We start from the raw sequence: 19013 nt of genomic DNA, 5'->3' as shown, positions 1-19013 counted from the left end.
CCCTTCTAGCTGATTTTGAGAAAACAAAGGAATACCAATCCATCTTGATGCTGTCTTACAAAGATCTACAAAGTCATCAAACGTATAGATGTTTTCTTGAGCTTTCATTTTCTTGCCGATTGAGCCATGGATTGAATCTGCTCTCATGAACGTGTGCCCTTTCTCCAGATATTTTACCACAATCTCGGGTGAGCCCCATTCTGTGTTTGCACATTGGGCAAGAGTCGTGCACAGCGTCAAGTTTTTATTTTGACCTCCACAGTTATCTGCCCAAAAGAGTATGCAAGGGGAAAAATCAAGAACAATACATTTAATGTAGGGGCTTGCAACGTCCTGGGCCAATCTTCCAAATATCCAATCGTGCCATAATATCACATAATCAGGTTGACCGTCGGCCCCCATTCGTGCAAATGTCTCATTAAAGACAATAAGGCGACTGACAAAGAAGCTCCGATTGGTCCCTTGAGATACTAGGTTTTTCTGTTGTATCAACGCGGTTATGTGGTAGTTGCTAGGTACTGCCATGCGCGTAACAGCTTACTTACGGACCAAATTACAATATCGCATACACTAATGTAAAGCATATCACCTAGGAATTCCAAAATTATTATCAGCTCAGTTTTGACCAAAATTGAGTTACTGGGTTTTGCCTTTGGACGGGAGGATTGATGTTCCTGGGATTAAAGCACTCACCTTTTCTCCTCCAAACATATTGCTGGGTATGTATCCTCGCTCATCCATGCAGACTGGACACTCGCTGAGAGTTGGTGGGCGGCCGAGGGTGGAGTCGGCTCTCTTAGTTGCTTTGTTGGGTCTGCTCCTGTCTCTGGCTGTATATGTTGTTTTTTTGTTGTTGTTTTACTTTTGTGGCTGTGTGTAGAACAGCTGGTTGCATCAGCTCTGCTCTTTTAATGTCTTTAATGTCCTTTGTGTTCTTTGATATTTCCCTCTTACACACGTTTATGTGTGCTCTATATGTCTATCTGTGTTGGCCCTGCGATGAGGTGGCGACTTGTCCAGGGTGTACCCCGCCTTCTACCCGATTGTAGCTGAGGTAGGCACCAGCGCCCCCCGCGACCCCAAAGGGAATAAGCGATAGAAAATGGATGGATGGATGGATATGAGTTTTTTTTTCTTCCTCTGCCTCAGTCTGGAACTTCTATCCAGGGGCCCAGGCTTGGACAAAATAAAACAATTTCTCACCACGTTTTGGTATTGTTTAACACGAGTATCCAACATTGTATCATTTACAGGTTAGAATGGAGGAAAATCATCAAAGGTCCCCTTAAAGAACCAATTAAATATTTTGAAGTGTTGTCTCACGTAATCTTTTGGAACAGTTTCTTTACTTTGTAACAATAGAGTAGCTAAAAGATGAAAAAATCCTCAGTGTGTATAAAACATGTTTGGATTCAGATTTCGTATTTGCTTTGCTAGTCTTTCAACAGGTGCTACAAAAAAAACGCAGCAGAAGCCACCATCGCGTCAAAGTCCTGTGAGGAACACTTGACCAAAAAGTGAAGTGAATTACAAACACAGTTTCCATATGAGTTGGGAATTTGTGTTAGATGTAAATATAAACGGAATACAATGATTTGCAAATCCCTTTCAACCCATATTCAATTGAATAGACTGCAAAGACAAGATTTTTGAAGTTCAAACTCATAAACATAATTTTTTTTTTTTGCAAATACTAATTAACTTAGAATTTCATGGCTGCAACACGTGCCAAAGTAGTTGGGAAAGGGCATGTTCACCACTTTGTTACATCACCTTTTCTTTTAACAACACTCAATAAAGGTTTGGGAACTGAGGAAACTAATTGTTGAAGCTTTGAAAGTGGAATTCTTTCCAATTCTTGTTTTATGTAGAGCTTCAGTCCTTCAACAGTCCGGGGTCTCCGCAGTCGTATTTTACGCTTCATAATGCGCCACACATTTTCGATGGGAGACAGGTCTGGACTGCAGGCGGGCCAGGAAAGTACCCGCACTCTTTTTTTACGAAGCCACGCTTTTCTAACACATGGCTTGGCATTGTCTTGCTGAAATAAGCAGGAACATCCATGATAACGTTGCTTGGATGGCAACATATGCTGCTCCAAAACCTGTATGTACTTTTAGCATTAATGGTGCCTTCACAGATGTGTAGGTTAGTCATGCCTTGGGCGCTAATACACCCCCATACCATCACAGATACTGGCTTTTGAACTTCGCGCCTAAAACAATCCGGATGGTTCTTTTCCTCTTTGTTCCAGAGGACACAACGTCCACAGTTTCCAAAAACAATTTGAAATGTGGACTCGTTAGACCACAGAACACTTTTTCACTTTGCATCAGTCCATCTGATTTCGGGGCCAGAGAAGCCGGCTGTTGTTGATAAATGGCTTTCGATTTGCATAGTAGAGCTTTAACTTGCACTTACAGATGTAGTGAAAGTGGTTTTCTGAAGTGTTCCTGAGCCCATGTGGTGATATCCTTTCGAGATTGATGTCGGTTTTTGATACAGTGCAGTCTGAGGGATCAAAGGTCACAGTCATTCAATGTTGGTTTCCGGCCATACCGCTTACGTAGAGTGATTTCCCAGATTCTATGAACCTTTTGATGATATTATGGACCTTAGATGTTGAAATCCCTAAATGTCTTGCAATTGCACTTTGAGAAACGTTATTCTTAAACTTTTTGACTATTTGCTCAGGCAGTTGTGGACAAAGGGGTGTGCCTCGCCCCATCCTTTCTTGTGAAAGACTGAGCATTTTTTGGGAAGCTGTTTTTATACCCAATCATGGCACCCACCTGTTCCCAATTAGCCTGCACACCTGTGGGATGTTCCAAATAAGTGTTTGATGAGCATTCCTCAACTTTATCAGTATTTATTGCCACCTTTCCCAACTTCTTTGTCACGTGTTGCTGGCATCAAATTCTAAAGTTAATGATTATTTGCACACACAAAAACTGTTTATCAGTTTGACATCAGTTTCAAATATGTTGTCTTTGTAGCATATTCAACTGAATATGGGTTGAAAAGGATTTGCAATCATTGTATTCCGTTTATATTTACATTTAACACAATTTCCCAACTCATATGTAAACGGGGTTATTAGAGGTATTTTGCCTTTTGGTTTGGGACCCGCACTCTTTTTTTACGAAGCCACCCTGTGTGACAAGGGGTGCCACGTTCGTGACTTCTGCGGTGCTTTTTTGTGGACTTTTGGATCTGCCTCCCGGGAGCCATGGAGACCAGCTGCTGGGTCTCCACCACACCAGAGTCAGTTTGGAGAGACCGTAGGAAATGAGGATGAAGAGACAGGGCTGCGGAGTTAGCACTGAGAACCGGGGTCGGACCAGTTTATAGGGTCTTGGCTGAATGAGCAGGTATCGGACACCTCAGTCTCCTTGGATGCATCCTCGCTCATCCATGCAGATTGGACACAGGCCGAGAGTTAGTGGGCGGCCGAGAGTGGAGTCGGCTCTCTTGGTTGCTTTGTTGGGCCTGCTCCTGTTTTTGGCCATGCTCCCCCCCACCCCAGCAGACGATGGCGTGGAACACCGCAGTGTATGTTTCTTTTATTTTTTATTCCTAGCTGTATGTAAACATGGCTGGTTGCATAAGCTCTGCTCTTTTAATGTATTTGATGTCCTTTGTGTTCTTTGATGTTTCCCTTTTACACACACGTAAGAGGGATGTGTGCTATGGTTATGAGTTTTTTCCCCCTTGGCAGATATGTCAGCAATGCTGTTCTGTCTCACTGTAATGTTTATCTGCTCTTGAATGGGAGAGTGCAGAAAATTTTAATCTCCCCTCAGGGATTAATAAAGTATTTCTGATTCTGACGTTGTATAGATTATTGTGACACCCTGCTTTCTGGTCTTCCTAAAAAGGTTATTACACCTTTGCAATTACTCCAAAATTCAGTGGCACGTGTCTTGACAAAGACAGGAAGGCGGGCTCACATTAGACCAGTTTTAAAATCTCTGCATTGGCTCCCCGTGTGTTTCAGGATCAATTTTAAGGTTATTCTTATGGTTTATATTTTATTTTATGGGGGGGGGGGGTGGTTGGGTGGGGGGGGGGGGATACTAGGATGACAGGGGATGCAAAAAAATGATAGTGCAATACTTTTTCATTACATGGTCATACTGCTTAGTTTCTCTTGTTGTATTTCTATTTTATTGTTATATTTTTATTCTCATTGTTGCTTTTTATTTTTATTCTTATTGTAATATTTTTCTATTTTGTTTCCTTTTATACCTACATGATTTACTTTTTAATTTCGATCTCAATTCTGTACACTGCTGCTGGAATTTTAATTTTCCTGAGGGAACTCTCCTGAAGGAATCAATAAAGTACTATCTATCTATCTATCTATCTATCTATCTATCTATCTATCTATCTATCTATCTATCTATCTATCTATCTATCTATCTATCTATCTATCTATCTATCTATCTATTTATCTATCTATCTATCTACAAATGTTTTTATGGTATTCAGCCTTTTTATCTTTCAGATTTGCTTTTACCCTATGAGCCTTACCGGGCCCTGAGATCCTCCGGCACTCATCTCCCAATTATTCCAAAAGTCAGGACAAAAAGTCACGGGATGGCATATTTCCACAATTATGGTCCCCCGTCGGAACAGCTTGCTGGAGGACCTCAGGGCTGCGGAGAACATTCATGTTTTTAAGAGCAGGCTTAAGACCCACCTTTTTGATTTGGCTTTTACGTGTTTTTTTTCTATTAATCTTCATACAGTCGTGGTCAAAATTTTACATACACTTGTGAAGGACATAATGTCATGGCTGTCTTGAGTTTCCAATAATTTCTACAACTCAAATTTTTTGTGATAGAGTAATTGGAGCACATACCTGTTGGTCACAAAAAACATTCATGAAGTTTGTTTCTTTTATTAATTTATTATGGGTCTATTGTAGCTGACATAGGCTCCAGTGCCCCCCGCGACCCCAAAAGGGAATAAGCGGTAGAAAATGGATGGATGGATGGACGGATGGATGGGTCTACTGAACATGTGACATCACATGGACAAAGATAAGACCTTCTGGAGGAAAGTTCTGTGGTCAGATTAAACATATTGCTCGGTATCGTGGCCAAACGTCTCAATTTTTGTTTAATCCGACCACAGAATTTTCCTCCAGAAGGTCTAATCCTTGTCAATCTGATGTCAGATGAAACAAAAATTGAGCTGTTTGGCCACAATACCCAGCAATATGTTTGGGGGGAAAAAATTGAGGGGGGGAGAGTTTGAGGTGAGCGGGGTTGAGGTGGGCGGAGTTGGGGTCAAGGTTTGGTGGTAGCGAGGGGGAGGGGTGTATATTGTAGCGTCCCGGAAGACTTAGTGCTGCAGGGGGTTCTGGGTATTTGTTCTGTTCTGTTTATGTTGTGTTACGGTGTGGATGTTCTCCCGAAATGTGATTCTCATTTTTGTTTGGTGTGGGTTCACAGTGTGGCGCATATTAGTAACAGTGTTAAAGTTGTTTATACGGGTACCGTCAGTGTGACCTGTATGGCTGTTGATCAAGTAGGCCTTTTACACACACTCGTGCGTGTGTGTAAAAGCTGCGTATACTCTTTGGCTGGGCCGGCACGCTGTTTGTATAGAGGAAATGCGGACGTGACGATAGGTTGTAGAGGACGCTCAAGGCACGCCTCCAATATTGATGTCTGGGTGGAAATCGGGACAAATTCAGGAGAATGGTTTCCCCGAGAGATTTTCGGGAGGGGCACTAAAGTTTGTGAGTCTACCGAGAAAATCGGGACGGTTGGCAAGTATGGGTGGTGGTAGTATTACGCGTCGGGCCTGTTTTGCTGCCAACGGAACTGGTGCTTTACAGAGAGTAAATGGGACAATGAAAAAGGAGGATGACCTCCAAATTCTTCAAGACAACCTAAAATCATCAGCCCGGAGTTCGGGTCTTGGGCGCAGTTGGGTGTTCCAAAAGCACAATGACCCCCAGACACATGTCAAAAGTGGTAAAGGAATGGCTAAATCAGGCTAGAACTATGGTTTTAGAATGGCCTTCCCAAAGTCCTGACTTAAACATGTGGACAGGGCTGAAGGAACAAGTCCATGTCCGAAAACCAACAAATTTAGCTGAACTGTACCAGTTTTGTCAAGAGGAGTGGTCAAAAATTCAACCAGAAGCTTGTGGATGGCTACCAAAAGGTCCTTATTGCAATGAAACTTGCCAAGGGACATGGAACCAAATATTAACATTGCTGTATGTATACTTTTGACCCTGCAGATTTGGTCACATTTTCAGTAGACCCATAATAAATTAATAAAAGAACCAAACTTCATGAATTTTTTTTGTGACCAACAACTATGTGCTCCAATCACTCTTTTCACAAAAAAATAAGAGTTGTAGAAATTTTTGGAAACTCAAGACAGCCATGACATTATGTTCTTTACAAGTGGTGTATGTAAACTTTTGACCACGACTGTATGTCTTACTTGTATTTTATACTTTATTTATACTCATGGTTCTTACTATTTTACAATTTTTATTATTTAAAATGCACACTACAAAAGGGAAAAGCGGTACAAAATGGATGGATGGATGGAATTTTACAATATTCCATAGATGATCGATCTGCCTCAGGAGTTATCGGCCGTGATTGTGGAGGCACTTTTGTGTCAGCGTCCTGGTGGACATGGTCTGATAGTCATACTTGCCAACCCTCCCGGATTTTCCGGGAGACTGCCGAAATTCAGCGCCTCTCCCGAAAACCTCCCGGAAGAAATTTGCTCCCAAAAATCTCCCGAAATTCAGCTGGAGCTGGAGGCCAAGCCCCCTCCAGCTCACACATGCGCAAGTCGAAGCTTGAAAAGGAGGACTGCAGGCGGATTTGACGGCATTTAAAGTCATTTTTTAAAACGACTGCTAATCCTCCTCCTTTTCGACCGGACGACCGGGGAGAATTAAAGTACGAACATTTCGGAGGCAGAAGTTCATTAAGAGGGGTGGACTCACCGGCTCTCAGCCATGTTTCCGTCACACAGAGGAAGTCAAATCCGCGGGAAGTGAAGAAATCCTTCAGGATAAATGTTTTGTTTGTCAAAGATCTTGCGTTCACATGACCGAACCTGGCGGGGGCCATCACGTCCAAGGGCGCAGCTAATCCAGGTGGGGCCCGACACACAGCTCGCAGGTGGCGGGGAAGAGGAGCCTCGAGGCGGGAAAGGAAGGCAGGAATCCGGCCAGGTGAAAAAGCTGACTGGGACGTCGAAAAACCAACGTCAAAGTTGATCATTTCAGTGGGAAAGGGGCTAAGATCCAACAGTGTTTGGCGGTCATACACAAGCAGTGAGCTGACAGAGACGAAAATAGACGCAAACAACACAAAAACGAACAGAGCTGACAGCGAGAGAAGGCAGGGCAAAGCACATACTGGCACCATCTTCTGGAAACTCGGAAGTGATGTTACTCAAATAGTGAAAGGTAAGTGTTGTTGTTGTTTTTAGTAACCAGCAAGCACAGTACAGTTAGTAGAACAACTGTGTTTTTATTACTGTGTATTTGATAGGTGCCGTCTGAAATTCAACTGTTTCTTTTATTTATATATATAATAAAATAAATATATATATAGCTAGAATTCACTGAAAGTTAAGTATTTCATATATATATATATATATATATATATATATATATATATATATATATATATATATATATACATATATATACATATATATATATATATATATATATGGGACGGCGTGGCGCAGTGGGAGAGTGGCCGTGCGCAACCCGAGGGTCACTGGTTCAAATCCCACCTAGAACCAACCTCGTCACGTCCGTTGTGTCCTGAGCAAGACACTTCACCCTTGCTCCTGATGGGTGCTGGTTGGCGCCTTGCATGGCCGCTCCCTCCATCAGTGTGTGAATGTGTGTGTGAATGGGTAAATGTGGAAGTAGTGTCAAAGCGCTTTGAGTACCTTGAAGGTAGAAAAGTGCTATACAAGTACAACCCATTTATCATTTATTTATATATATATATATATATATATATATATATATATATATATATATATATATATATATATATGAAATACTCGAGTTGGTGAATTGGCTGTAAATATACTCTCCTCTTAACCACGCTCCCTGCCCCAACCACGCCCCCAAACCACACCTCTGCCCCACCCCTGACCACGCCCCCCACCTCCCGAAATCGGAGGTCTCAAGGTTGGGAAGTATGCTGATAGTGGCTCCTGTGATAGTGCTTACTCACATGACTCCTTTGTACTCAGTCATGCGATCCTTTATCCATATATTTGCATTTTTATGTATATTGTGTGCGTGTGTTTGTGTTTGGTATCTGTGCCCGTGCATAGGTATGTGATAATGGTGGATATTGGTCACCGGGGTATTGTTTTTAACTTTGTAAATCACTTTGCGTTGCATTTCTTTTAGGTATGAAAATCGCTATAAAAATAAAGTTTGATTGATTGATTGAAAACAGATTTTTGTTTAATTTTGTTCTAATATTTGGCGGGCCGGGTTAAATGACAAACGGGCCAGATGTGGCACCCGGGCCGTAGTTTGCACACCCCTGTTTATATGACTTGAGAAGAATATTGCTGATTGGCATGGACCATGTAGGAAAATCAGCGACAAATATAATTTCCGTGTGCGGCCGCAAACCTGAATATGAATTCTGCAAATGGGGGTCCAAAATGGAAAATGTCCCAAATTCAAGTAGTAGTGACATGTTTTGTTTATAAAGAGGTGCTCAAAAAAGTAGGCAGTTTGGCACTTGGCAGGAAAGGAAAATAAGAGGCGCTCCTTTGGCTGCTTGGTGGAAACAGTGTGCTTCCTCTTGTTTGATGCCTCCTTTCCCCTCGCTACATGGACGCCGTTTGTTTGGACGCTAAAGTCCTCCCCCTAACATACGTACACCAAACCCCTGCCCCGCACGCAGCAAGGTCCGCTGAGTCAACACTTGTGCAGGAAGGATACAGTTGTTTTTTCGGCCCCCGGCTCGGGGTGCTGGAGCTGGGGGCGGGTGTGCCGGGGATCTAGAAAGGAGGGGGCCATCTAGCCGAGAGAATGGAATGTTTAGGAAAATGTTGAAAAAGAGCAAGAGGAAAGGGGCTGGACACAAAAGAGTGCTGGGCGGAGTGTGTCCATGGTAACAATCACCTTTTCGACCTGAGCCTTATCTTAGAATACCATGGAGGCTGCTGGTGGGGCCAGGATCAGGGAGAAGAAACTCGAAGCACCCAAATAAATACTGCAACTCAGTCACCTGTGATCTTCCTAAATGATGAGGCACTGACCTCTTTTTTCTTTTTTTTAAACGTGCACTAATCAACCTAACTACATGTTGGTAATTAAAGTGAATATTTGCAACCTTTGGAGGGAGCGAATTTTCAAAATATGCATTATAGCTTTTCCAGCTTTGAGCACGTAAACTACAGTATGTCTCACGTCGCTAGTTAGGTTTGTTGTCAGCTAATAATATCAATTTAGTAAAGTGTCTATAGTAAGGTTAACTATCATTGAATGTTAATTCCAGTGGTTCTTGAGTCTTTTTTCAGTGATGTACCCCCTGTGAACATTTTTTTTAATTCAAGTACCCCCTAATCAGGGCAAATAATTTTTGGTTGAAAAAAAGAGATAAAGAAGTAAATTACAGCACTATGTCAGCAGTTTCTGATTTATCAAATTGTATAACAGTGCAAAATATTGCTCATTTGTAGTGGTCTTTCTTGAACTATTTGGAAAAAAAGATTATAAAAATAACTAAAAACATGTTGAAAAATAAACAAGTGATTCAATTATAAATTTAAGATTTCTACACATAAAAGTAATCATCAACTTAAAGTGCCCTCTTTGGGGATTGCAATAGAGATCCATCTGGATTCATTAACTTAATTCTAAACATTTCTTCAAAAAAAACAACCTTTAACATCAAAATTTATGAAACATGTCCACAAAAAAATCTAGCCGTCAACACTGAATATTGCATTGTTGTATATTTTTTTCCAAAGTTTACGAACTTACATTCATCTTTTATTGAAGTATTATTCAATAAATATATTTATAAAGAATTTTTGATTTGTTGATATTTATAGACTATTTTTTTAAAATCTCACGTATCCCTTGGCATACCTTCAAATACCCCCAGGGGTACGCGTACCCCCATTTGAGAACCACTGGTATATTCCATCCTAACAACAGTATGACACCAAATTGTCAGTTGCTTCTCTAGGACTGTGTACATACACCAGGGGTGTCCAAAAAAATAGATTTCTTAATGAACCACAATTCTTATTTGTTACTATTAGTGATCGATTAAAAAAAGATGCAAAAAAACAATATATACAGTATATATATATATTTTTTTAGACCTGTCCTCTCCGGCCACTTAAGTGAATGTTTTGGTAATGTTTTCAAATAATATTATAACAATATAATATTAATAATAAACAAATTCATCAGAGATTTTTATCTATTTTATGGAGGAATGTAGTTAATCATAGAACTGGCATCCAATATATATATATATATATATATATATATATATATATATATATATATATATATATATATAAATATATATATATATATATATATATATATATACATATAACATATATATATATATACATATATATATATATATATACATATACATATATATATATATATATACATATATATATATATATACATATATATATATATATATATATATACATACATATATATATCCATACATATATATACATCTACACACACATATATATATATATATATATCTATGTATATATATATATATATATATATATATATATACACATACATATATATATACATATACACATATATATATATATATATATATATATATATGTATATACATATATATATATACATATACACATATATATATGTATATATATATATATATACATATATATATATATATATGTATATACATATATATATATATATATATATACATATATATATACATACATACACTATATTGCCAAAAGTATTTGGCCACCCATCCAAATGATCAGAATCAGAATCACTTGTATTAAATCAGGCACTTAGGCATGGATACTGTTTTTCAAACACTTTTGAAAGAATTGGCCGCTCTGAGGACCTCAGTGATTTCCAGCGTGGAACTACCTTAGGATGCCACCTGTGCAACAAATCCAGTCGTAAAATTTCCTCACTCCTAAATATTCCAAAGTCTACTGTTGGCTTTATTGTAAGAAAATGGAAGAGTTTGGGAACAACAGCAACTCAACCTCAAGTGGTAGGCCACGTAAACAGACAGAGAGGTGTCAGCGGATAGTGCAAAGAGTTCGCCAACTTGCTACAGAGCTCCAAACTTCATGTGACCTTCCAATTAGCCCACGTGCAGTACGCAGAGAGCTTCATGGAATGGGTTTCCATGACCGAGCAGGTGGATCTAAGGTATACATCAGCAAGTCCAATGCAAAGCGTCCGATGCAGTGGTGTAAAGCACATCACCCCTGGACTCAAGAGCAGTGTAGACGACATCTCTGGAGTGAAGAATCACGCTTTTCCATCTGGCAATCTGATGGACGAGTCTGGGTTTGGAGGTTACCAAGTGCGAAATTTGGTGCAGGAGGAATTATGGTCCGGGGTTGTTTTTCAGGAGTTGGGCTTGGCCCCTTAGTTCCAGTGAAATGAACTTTGAATGCTCCAGGATACCAAAACATTTTGGACGATTCCATAATCCCAACCTTATGGGAACAGTTTGGAATGGGCCCCTTCCTCTTCCAACATGACTGTGCACAAATACAGGTCCAAAATGACATGGATGACAGAGTCTGGTTTGGATGAACTTGACTGGCCTGCACACAGTCCTGACCTGAACCCGATAGAACACCTTTGGGATGAATTAGAACAGAGACTGAGAGCCAGACATTCTCGGCCAACATCAGTGTGTGACCTTACCAGTGCGCATTTGGATGAAGATGAATGGTGGAAAATTCCAATAAACACACCTTGTGGACAGCCTTCCCAGAAGAGTTGAAGCTGTAATAGCGGGAAAAGGTGGGCCGACATCATATTGAACCCTATGGGTTAGGAATAGGATGACACTTTAAGTTCCTGTGAGTCAAAGCAGGTGGCCAAATACTTTTGGCAATATATTGTGTGCGTTAGTGATGGGTTGATGAGGCGTCATGAAGCGTTTCGACACATTGCAAAACTGTATTGATACTGTGTCGATACTGTGTCACTAAATACTGACATCTGCTGGACATAAAAAAAATCCCTACAGGCAACCTATGGACCAACTCAACTGTCACTGATTTTATGACCTAGTACAGGGGTCGGGAAATTTTTGGCTGAGAGAGCCATACAAGCCAAATATTTTCAAAAGTATTTCCGTGAGAGCCATATAATTATTATTTTTTTAACACTGAATACTACTATATACATACATTTTTAAGAAATACCAACATTTTTAGAGTATAATAAGTCTCTTATTCTATTTTAATAACATTGTTTTTCTGAGGCTAACTAAGAATAAATAAAACACTTTTTACCATTAATGCGACTTCTTGAACAGGTGCGGTAGAAACCGGATGGATGCATGAAAATGCATGAGAATGTTTAATATTTTGAACGTTATTTTTGACACTGTGATTACCAGCGGAATTATTAATTACTAATCGTGTTAAGCAATGTCAGCTATGATTTATCCTAGAGCCAGGTGCAGTCATCAAAAGAGCAACATCTGGCTCTAGAGCCAAAGGTTCCCTACCCCTGACCTAGTATACACAATAATATAAACCAAGTCATTGTATTTCATTTAGGATTATTTAATGTCTTCATTTAAATAAAAATATATTTTTATCTTTCTTAGATACAGTCAATAAATAATGTGAACATGTATCATAACATGGAAATCTAAGAGAACGAGTTGTGAATGAGGATACTTGTGGACTAAGAATTATTATTTTTTTTTTTTAACATGCGGTCTGAATACGCACTGTTGATTGATGGATTGATTGAAACTTTTATTAGTAGATTGCACAGTTCAGTACATATTCCATACAATTGACCACTAAATGGTAACACCCGAATAAGTTTTCCAACTTGCTTAAGTCGGGGTCACGTTAATCAATTCATGGTAAAAACGTAATGAGTGATCCATCGAGCTGGATTTGAACCAGTGCCCTAAGGAACGCAGCATGAGCAACTACAGTCCTCCACTCTACCAACTGAGCTTTCGAAGGAATTGGCTACTACCGCTTTTTAATGTAACCAATCAGATGCTTGTGTGGGTGGGACAATGCTGGGTGCTGAGACAGAGGCAGAAGAAGCAAAGCAACTTGTTAAGGCTTTAGCTTAGAAACACCCCCGTACCGAACCGAAACCCCCTGTACCGAAAAGGTTCAATACAAATACACGTACCGTTACACCCCTACCAACAGATCAAGTAGAAACTTTGAGAGAACAGGATGAAACGACAAGGAAATTAACACAAATACCTTTTTTTCCGATATATGTTTAAAATATTCCCACACGGCGGAAATTATCTCCGACGACGATAAATTACAAATGACCAATGACAGAAGTGCGGCGATTCTGTTGGCAGCAGCATCTCGTTGACAGATGTGCTTCCTTAAGAGCACAGTTTGGCGCGCAGGCGTCAGTTCGACGCAGTTCGCGTATCGGTCATGTGACCAAAACAGCTCATTAACGGTCACGTGTCTTTCAAAAAGCGGTACACACCACCGACACAGGGTTTTGCTTTATGAGCCCGACGCATGCGACGATGCATCGGTGTTGCCGGACCCATCACTAGTGTGCGTGTGTGTACGTATGTGTGTGACCACACATGGTCAGCTCTAATGGTCACTTTGTTGGGTCTGTCCCTTCAGTGCCCCCCGTGGTGTATATAGATGTTGAGGTGGTGGTTTTGTTTTTTTCTTGTTGGTCCATGCATGGGGTAATCAATCGTATGTGCGCAATATGTGTAAATTATTGCAATTTTTTTTATTTTTCCGTTGTTTTACTTTTGTAGCTCTATGTAGCAGTGGTTCTCAAATGGGGGTACGGGTACCACCGGGGGTACTTGAAGGTATGTCAAGGGGTATGTGAGATTTTTTAAAAATATTCTAAAAATAGCAACAATTCAAAAATCCTTTATAAATATATTTATTGAATAAAACTTCAACAACATATGAATGTAAGTTCATAAACTGTGAAAAGAAATGCAGCAATGCAATATTCAGCGATGACAGCTAGTTTTTTGTGGACATGTTCCATAAATATTAATGTTAAAGATTAAAGAAATGTTTAGAATGAAGTTCATGAATCCAGATGGATCTCTATTACAATCCCCAAAGAGGGCACTTTAAGATGATGATTACTTCTATGTGTAGACATCTTTATTTATAATTCAATCACTTGTTTATTTTTCAATAAGTTTTTAGTTATTTTTATGTCTTTTTTTTCCAAATAGTTCAAGAAAGACCACAACAAATGAGCAATATGTTGCACCGTTATACAATTTAATGAATCAGAAACTGATGACATAGTGCTGTATTTTACTTCTTTATCTCTTTTCTTCAACCAAAAATGCTTTGCACTGATTAGGGGGTACTTGAATTAAAAAAGGTTGAGAACCACTGCTATGTAGGAATAGAAGTGGCAGCTGTTTGCATCAGCTCTGCGCCCTTCTAATGTCTTTCATGTCCTCTGTGATCTTTAATGTTTCACTCCTGCTTTCATGTGTTTGACAAAGTTAGATTAGATTAGATGGATTAGATAGTACTTTATTTATTCAGTCAGGAGAGTTCCCTCAGGAAAATTTAAGTTTTCAGCACAATCCCATTCAATATCAAACAAACATTACAGGGAGACAGAACAGGATCGCTGACGGGTCTGCCGGCTTCCAGCGCCCCTTACAAAAAAGATGAGATACAGGTAAACAAGGGGGGGGAATGGGAGAAAAAAATAGAAGATTAAAATAAAATTTAAAAAAATCGGTCTTAGCCTGGGCCCTGGAGAGGGGGAGCAGACTGAGACCAAGGGAAAAAAACAACTCATAGCCATAGTACACATCCCTCTTACATGTGTGTAAGAGGGAAACATCAAACATCAAAGAACAAAAAGGACATAAAAAGCAATAATGCAGCAGATACAACCAGACACTTCTACATACAGCTATGAATAAAAAGTACAAGAAACATATACACTGTGGTGGCCTCTGCGGCGTTCCACTCCATCGTCTGCTGGGATGGAGGGAGCATGGCCAGAGACAGGAGCAGACCCAACAAAGCCGACTCCATTCTCGGCCAGTGTCCAGTCCGCATGGATGAGCGAGGACACGCCCAAGGAGACTGAGGTGTCCGACACCTGCTCACCCAGCCAAGACACCGCAAAGCTTCTCCGTCCCAGCGCTCAGTGCTAGCTCCGCAGCCCTGTCCCCTCATCCGCATCTCATCCAGTCCCTCCAAACTGACTCCGGTGTGGCAGACACCCAGCAGCTGGTCTCCATGGCCAAAAGGCTCCTGGGAGGCAGATCCAGAAGTCCACAAAAAAGCACCACAGAGGTCACGAAAGTGCTACCCCTTGTCACACAGTCCCAAAGGGTCTCAGACCAAAAGGCAAAAAAGTATAATAACACATGAAAACAAAAGGGAAACACAAAAGGATGACACAAGAGCACAAAGCTCCCTCCAACAGCAGCCACTACAGCAGCGCCATCTTGGGAAAAAAATAATAAAATAAAATAAAAAAAAAAAATTAAAAAAAAGTCCACCCTATCCCATCTTTGTAAGTAAAAAACAATTATTATATATTATTATTGCCATTTCCAGACTTTCATTGTCTATGTTGCAGAAGGTTTTCAGTTACATTTTTTCTTGCTCATCAATCTTTTGTGTTTCTTTATTGAATATCCTTGAGTGTCGTTGAATGTGTTCCTAAATCCAGGTCTTCTTATTCAGTAATCGCTTGGAACACAGTGATGTTGATGATGAATGTAACGGTTTGTTTACTGTCAGACTCCATTATCGTTGTTGTCGAAGCAATGTGAACCTCAATATTTGTCCAGATCCTTAATGTCTTTGACAACAAGTACTCTTGCTTCCGGACCTCTTTTCAGCTTGATTTTGCAGTTTTTCCCCCTACGAGAAATTTCTGATTTCCTATTGGCGAGCTTCACGATGACGTTGGTGATGTGGTGTTGTTGTTTCTTCCGTTCAGTGGAATGCACACGTCGATGGTGTTAATGTTGACATCAACATCCTTTGATAACAAAAAGTTGACTACTTGTTGAAGCAGCATCCATTTCCTCTGGTTCTCCTTTGCTGTCAACTGCTCCGGCATAGGATCTGGGTGTGATGCGCAGCCCTGCAATGACGGCATTATTCAATCAGGTATTCTAATCACAATTCGAAGGTCCTGTGTAGTCCTGAGTTCATTCTCAGGGTCCGGATCTGATCTTTCTGTGTGGAGTTTGCATATCCTCCCCGTGTCTGCGTGGGTTCCATCCGGGTACTCCGGCTTCCTCCCACTTCCAAAGACATGCACCTGGGGATAGGTTGATTGGCAACATTAAATTGGCCCTAGTGTGTGAATGTGAGGGTAAATGTTGACTGTCTATCTGTGTTGGCCCTGTGATGAGGTGGCAACTTGTCCAGGGTGTACGCCGCCTTCCGCCCGAATGCAGCTGATATAGGCCCCAGGACCCTCCAAGTGGTAGAAAATGGATGGATGGATGGGTATTCTAATCAATCTGGTCTCTGATATTCTCCAGATCTGGGAGGTCTTGTTGCATGGCCGCACTAAAAGAACACCTCCAGGCAACTTCACCCCTTGACTAACACCCTCCCACCCTCCACATCCCCGGATTGTAAATAATCAAATGTAAATAATCAAATGTATATTCTTGTTCTTATGCTTTCTGAACTCACTATGTTCACTGCTCGCTGTACATATCCTACCAAGTCAGACCTACACTGTTTCAATGTCCATTTCTCTAATGATGCAATTCTTGATGACTGAAGTGCTGATATCAACCAAACGTAACCACATCCCATCCCCCGATTGTAAATAATTTAAATAATTCAATATATATACTCTGTTGAGTTTGAGTTGAGTTGAGTTTGAGTTTATTTCGAACATGCAAGCATACAACATGATACATCACAATTTCCAGTTTCTTTTCAACATGTTCGAAAAGGAGTAGGAAGAAGCAGAGCTTATTTAATCCTACCCCTTTTCTTTACATAACAGTTGCTAAAACTTTTGTTGACTTCCTGTTCTCAATGTATTCACAATGTATACTCCATAAGTAATAAGTAATCACAATACAAATAAATAAATAAATAAATAATTGGTGAAGTAAGTTTTATTACATACGATGAGATAAATCAGATTATTTTGAGAATGAATGGATGAGTAAAATCAGAATGTTTATCATGGTTCTTCATTTTTTTACTTTGTAAACACTTCCAGTTTGAAGAGTTTCTTGAAGTGGATCATATTGGTTCATTGTTTGATTGCTTTGCTTAATCCATTCCATAATTTAATTCCACATACTGATATACTGAAGGTCTTAAGTGTTGTACGTGCATACAAATGTTTTAAATTACATTTTTCTCTAAGATTATATTTCTCTTCTTTTGTTGAGAAGAATTGTTGTATATTATTGGGAAGCAGGTTATAGTTTGCTTTGTGTATAATCTTAGCTGTTTGCAATTCCACTATGTCATGGAATTTCAGTATCTTTGATTCAATAAATAAAGGGTTTGTATGTTCTCTATACCCAACATTATGTATTATTCTAACTGATCTTTTTTGTAACACTGTTAGTGAATGAAGTGTTCTTTTGTAATTATTTCCCCATATTTCTACACAGTAACTCAGATATGGTAACACTACTGAGCATTAAAGAATATAAAGTGATTTTTGGTCTAGAACGTATTTGGCTTTATTCATTATTGATGTATTTCTTGCAACTTTAGGTTGTATATTTTTTACATGAGATTTCCAGTTCAATTTATCATCAATCAATATACCTAGAAATTTGGTTTCATTTACTCTTTCAATTTCTATTCCGTCTATTTGTATTTGTGTTTGACTTTCTTTTCTACTGTTATCAAATAGCATTATTTTAGTTTTACTGAGATTCAATGATAGTCTGTTTTTGTCAAACCATTTTTTTAATTTGTTCATTTCTTCTGTTATTATTTGTATTATCCACTGTGTGTTCTCTCCTGAACAAAATGCTGTTGTATCATCCGCAAATAATACTAACTTTAAATCTCTTGTAACTTTACAAATGTCATTTATATAGAGATTGAATAATTTAGGTCCTAGTATTGATCCCTGAGGTACACCACAGGAAATATTTAGCATTGTAGAAGTGTGTTCGCCTAGCTTCACGTATTGTTTCCTGTTCGTTAGATAACTTCTTATCCAATTTAAGACTAAACCTCTGATGCCATATCGTTCCAGTTTTTTTATTAAAATATTGTGATTAATTGTGTCTAATGCTTTAGTTAGAGCCATAAACACTGCTGCCGCACATTTTTTACTATCTATTGCATTGGTAATTTCTTCTGTGATTTCAATTAAAGCCATTGAAGTTGAAACATTAGCTCTGTATCCATATTGGTTCTCTTAGAGTATTCTATATTTATTTATGAAACTCTCTAATCTGTTATTGAACAGTTTTTCAATGATTTTAGAAAATTGTGGAAGTAAAGAAACAGGTCTATAATTTGTAAATAGATGTTTATCACCAGTCTTATAAATTGGTGCAACTTTAGCTATTTTCATTTTGTTTGAAATGATAGGTTACTAATAAACATTAATGGTCCTGAGATCTCATCAATCACCTTTTTTATCGTATCCATATCAATTCCATTACAATCAGTTGAAGTCTTTGATTTACATTTTTTCACAATTTTAACTATTTCCTCCTGTGTCACATTACTGAGGAGCATGGAGTTGGGATTTCGCTCTATGGTATCATAATAGTCTGGAA

At 39.3% G+C, this 19013-nt stretch overlaps 1 protein-coding gene across 3 annotated transcripts in view; it reads right to left on the bottom strand.

Moving 5' to 3' along the window:
* Positions 1-11346: 11346 nt before the first annotated feature.
* The window catches only part of drap1 (DR1-associated protein 1 (negative cofactor 2 alpha)), a 38247-nt gene continuing 30580 nt past the window's right edge, over positions 11347-19013 (bottom strand). Inside the window, exons 7-8 of one of the 3 annotated variants that reach the window (XM_061913829.1) lie at positions 11957-12078; positions 11347-11888 (exon numbers count right to left, since the gene is read on the bottom strand). In XM_061913829.1, the coding sequence (XP_061769813.1) occupies positions 11515-11888; positions 11957-12078 (496 nt within the window). In that variant the 3' untranslated portion in view covers positions 11347-11514. Of the gene's footprint in view, positions 11889-11956; positions 12079-14774; positions 15529-19013 lie in introns of those variants that run through there. The other 2 variants (XM_061913830.1, XM_061913832.1) reach the window with 2 other exon arrangements.

The sequence above is a fragment of the Nerophis ophidion genome, linkage group LG10 (assembly GCF_033978795.1).
Source record: "Nerophis ophidion isolate RoL-2023_Sa linkage group LG10, RoL_Noph_v1.0, whole genome shotgun sequence".
In the NCBI taxonomy this organism is placed as follows: Eukaryota; Metazoa; Chordata; class Actinopteri; order Syngnathiformes; family Syngnathidae; genus Nerophis; species Nerophis ophidion.
The sequence above is the reverse complement of the archived record's forward strand: the minus strand, read 5'-3'. Positions and strand labels throughout refer to the sequence as shown.